Source organism: Austrofundulus limnaeus, unplaced genomic scaffold (assembly GCF_001266775.1).
Source record: "Austrofundulus limnaeus strain Quisiro unplaced genomic scaffold, Austrofundulus_limnaeus-1.0 Scaffold153, whole genome shotgun sequence".
Classification (NCBI taxonomy): domain Eukaryota; kingdom Metazoa; phylum Chordata; class Actinopteri; order Cyprinodontiformes; family Rivulidae; genus Austrofundulus; species Austrofundulus limnaeus.
In genome coordinates, this window is record NW_013952555.1 from 164,812 (window position 1) to 168,363 (window position 3,552).

At 36.2% G+C, this 3,552-nt stretch overlaps 1 protein-coding gene across 1 annotated transcript in view; it reads left to right on the top strand.

Moving 5' to 3' along the window:
- The window catches only part of raly (RALY heterogeneous nuclear ribonucleoprotein), a gene marked incomplete at its 3' end in the record, with an annotated part of 57,731 nt that extends 54,724 nt beyond the window's left edge, over positions 1-3,007 (top strand). The window contains 2 exon segments of the mRNA XM_014016743.1: positions 2,694-2,766; positions 2,960-3,007. Of these exon segments, the coding sequence (XP_013872197.1) occupies positions 2,694-2,766; positions 2,960-3,007 (121 nt within the window).
- Positions 3,008-3,552: the final 545 nt, after the last annotated feature.

Genomic DNA, 3,552 nt, shown 5'->3' on the forward strand with positions numbered 1-3,552 from the left:
TCCAACAGCACCCCTCCCAGATAAACACACTTATTGTGAAGGTATACATCCTGCTGACTGTTGCTTTGGGTCACGGTTCTGATTTCCCACAATGCTTTGTGTCTGCTCACGTAGCAGGAAGGCAATAGCGAAAACAGTAAACGTTTGTAATCCATGCTAAAATTTTGTTTGTATTGATTTATTTTACTTTACAATCAGAGCTCCTTTTTAAAAAAATAAAGTTTAAACGCTGGAGCTCAATACTTGATGTAACCGGTGATGAAGACTGACATCTAGTGGTCAACTGGAGCAACTACATGGAAAACTTTAAAATCCAAGCTCTTATTTTGAAAGGAAGATAGTTTCCTTTTTTTGCTTTCGTTTCCCGTCACAAATCAAATCCGTCATRTACCCAGAATGCATCGCTTCAGTTTTCCAATAAACAGTTTTAAAATTACTTTATTGATGCTTCTTTAATGAAAAATCTACAACAAACAAAAGAAAAAGGCAAAGTTGGTTGGCCTTGTGCTGTTTAAAGTGCTTTATAAATAAAAGTGGTAGAGTAGGATATGGTTTATAAATACTACATATTTACTGTGTATTTTGTTTGGTGTGCAGAATTCATTATTATTTTTATTTCCTGTTTTCCGCCCGTCTTCTTCATATTTGTTTGTGTGAAAGTTTCGAGCCCCCGACCCTCTCCACCTGTCGTGTTTTCACGTGGATGAGRAGTTCAAACATCACAGCTCCTGTTGTCGCTTCACTGCTGCTTTTTACTCATCAAACGTTCAGTTCAAACCCYGAAACATGCTGGATGTGAGGAGAGACGCCGTCAGACCTTTTTCTCTTCTGACTTCCACCTTCCTCTGCTGTCGTGTCTTTGTTTTTGTTTTTCTGTTTTTTTTTTCTTCTGATCCGTTTTGGTTCAGCGAGGATCAGGAAGCAGCTTTTATGTCACCGATTTAGTTTTTTCTTGATGTTTTCATCAAGTCTGCAGCTCAGGTGGTTTAAAAGCATCATAAAAATGCAAGCTGACATTTTTCTCATCAGTCAGACTTTTATAAAAATGTTTTTAAATAAAAGTTGTTAGATTTGTCCTGTTGGAGCACAGATTGTTAAATTTAACAGATRTATTTTTGTTTTCGTCTCTTCTCCTCCTCAGCAGCAGTCAGAGGCTCGGAGCTCCAGGCCATCAAATCTGAACTGACCCAGATCAAAACCAACATCGAGGCTCTGCTGGGCCGACTGGACCAGATCACAGAGGACCCCCACGTCCCCCCCACAGGTCACCCACAGCACTCAGCTTGTTTCATCCTGCAGGTCTGGTTCTGGCTCCGGTTCACAGGTGGCGCCAGATCCTTTGTTTCTGTTCGAAGCCGACCCTGCAGGCTGCACTGATGCAGAGGAGCCATGATTCAAAACAACATCTTCACTTTTTAAAAGGAACATTTCACATCTTAGATGCAGGTTTATCCTCAGATGTTGGACGTCAGGTAAAGAAATGATTTAACATCAATGAAATCACCTGAAAAAAGCTGAGATTAAACCTTTTATTTAGCTCTTTATCAGCAGATGGTTTCATTTTAATAAAATAAAAYATTGCACATCCAAATGAGACCATCTGAACAAATTAAAAGTTTCACATTGATCCATCTGCAGGTGATAAACAGAGTTCAGACTTAAAAAATACAATTTGTTTGAATTATTAAAAACAGTTATTCTGTTTTGTCTAGGAGTAAAATTATTTTTATTTTATTTTAAAGTACTCTGAGTGTCACCAGGCTGGTTTTCATGTTGAAGCTTTGAAAGCAAAGATAATTTTGTAACTAAAACAACTTTGTCTTTAAGTGAGACAATATAACATTTCAGTNGACTAACAAGACAAATAATCTTACACATTCTGAAAACAAGATGATTATTCTTACACAATCAGTTCTTGTTTAGTAAATCAGTCTGAAAACAAGATCAAAAAGACTTTTTGGCTGATATAAGATTTTAAAACTTGGTTAGGTGAATAGTTTTTGCAGTGTAGCCCCCATAAGGACTACTGGTCTGGTCTTGATAAGGTAGGTGTGTATACCAGACAGGAACTTAAAAAGGTAACAAATATGCATACACACACAGACACACACAGACACACACAGACACACAAGCAAAGTAAATCTCAGGTGTGAAACAGTTGAAAACTCATCTCCAGTCTTTATTCTTCCATCTGCTTTTATTTCTCCTCTAACTTGTCTCGATCTTTAGCTTCTTTTATTTTGTTCTGTTTGTAAATGTGAACTTAAACAGATTAAAACACTAAATGTTTTAAAGGACTGCGTGTCGCACACTGCCTCTCATGAGTTGTCATCACTGAGTCAAACTTTGAAAACAGCATCGTGGGTGAAAAAGGATAAAATCAGCTGTGGATTTCTGAATTTTACTTACATTAGCTGCTTGTTGTTGTTGTTGTTGTTGTTGTTGTTGTTGTTGTTGTTGTTGTTGTTTTCTTCACTAATTGTCTGAAGTTTTGCTGCTGCGCTCATGAGTTTGAACTGAAATTATTTTCTAAAAGCTCAGCAGCTCCCTCTAGTGGAAACAAGAAGAAACGTCAATTTTCTAACAGTTTGACAAATTAAAGTTTTAATCGTTTTTTTTTTCAGAGTTTTGTTTATGTTGTACATTAAAGATTAAATTGTCCACAGAATTGTCATCTTTTTGTTCTTTCTTAGACATCAACATGGCAGGAGAACCGAGACCAAGCAGACCCAAAGTCTTGAAACGATCGGCTGCTTCTCTGTACAGGTTGGTTCAGGGGCGGATCAAAAAAAAATTATTTATTTAAGGCTGAGGTTCTCTGTTAATCTTGGGATGGCAAAGCAAAACAAAACCTATAAAAACACATTTATTTTGTTCTCGTGTGTAATTTTGATTTTCCCTGAGCTCTAAAATCATTGCAGCTCTTTAGTTTCTCCGACGTGTCGTGTTTTTCCTGCAGTGGTTACGAGTTCGACTACGATTACTACAGAGAAGACTTCTACGACAGGTGAGGTTTGTCTCACCTGTCTGTGTGTCCCTGTGATGGACACGATGTCCAACGTCTCTGACCACAAACACTCGTCCAGCTCTTTAAATTTAAACAACAAACATGTAAACAAACAGTTCTGGTTTTTAGAGAGAAAATAAATGAAACATTGATTTACGTTCTCTGACTCCTGCACAGTTTTAAATCAAATGTTTATGGAGTTAGTTTCATTCTTTACATTTTAAAAAGACAGACGTTCAGAGGTCATTAAACTTTGATTGTCTGCTCCAAGCTTCAGGCTCAAATAAATCCATAAATACATTAAAAAACAAACAAYGGTTTTAAAAACTGCAGTGAAAATAAAGAGTTTTCAGCTTTGCAGTTACATTTTTACAAAAATGCACATCAGGTGTAAAATAATAGACGTATTAATTTTATTGGTTAAAGTTATTAGAAATTACTTTTTTGATTGTTTGAAATAATAATAATATTTGTTGTTGTTTAAATATCTCTTTTGTTTGGTTGAATTTATTCATCCATCCATTTTCTGTACATTTGTTTTTAAT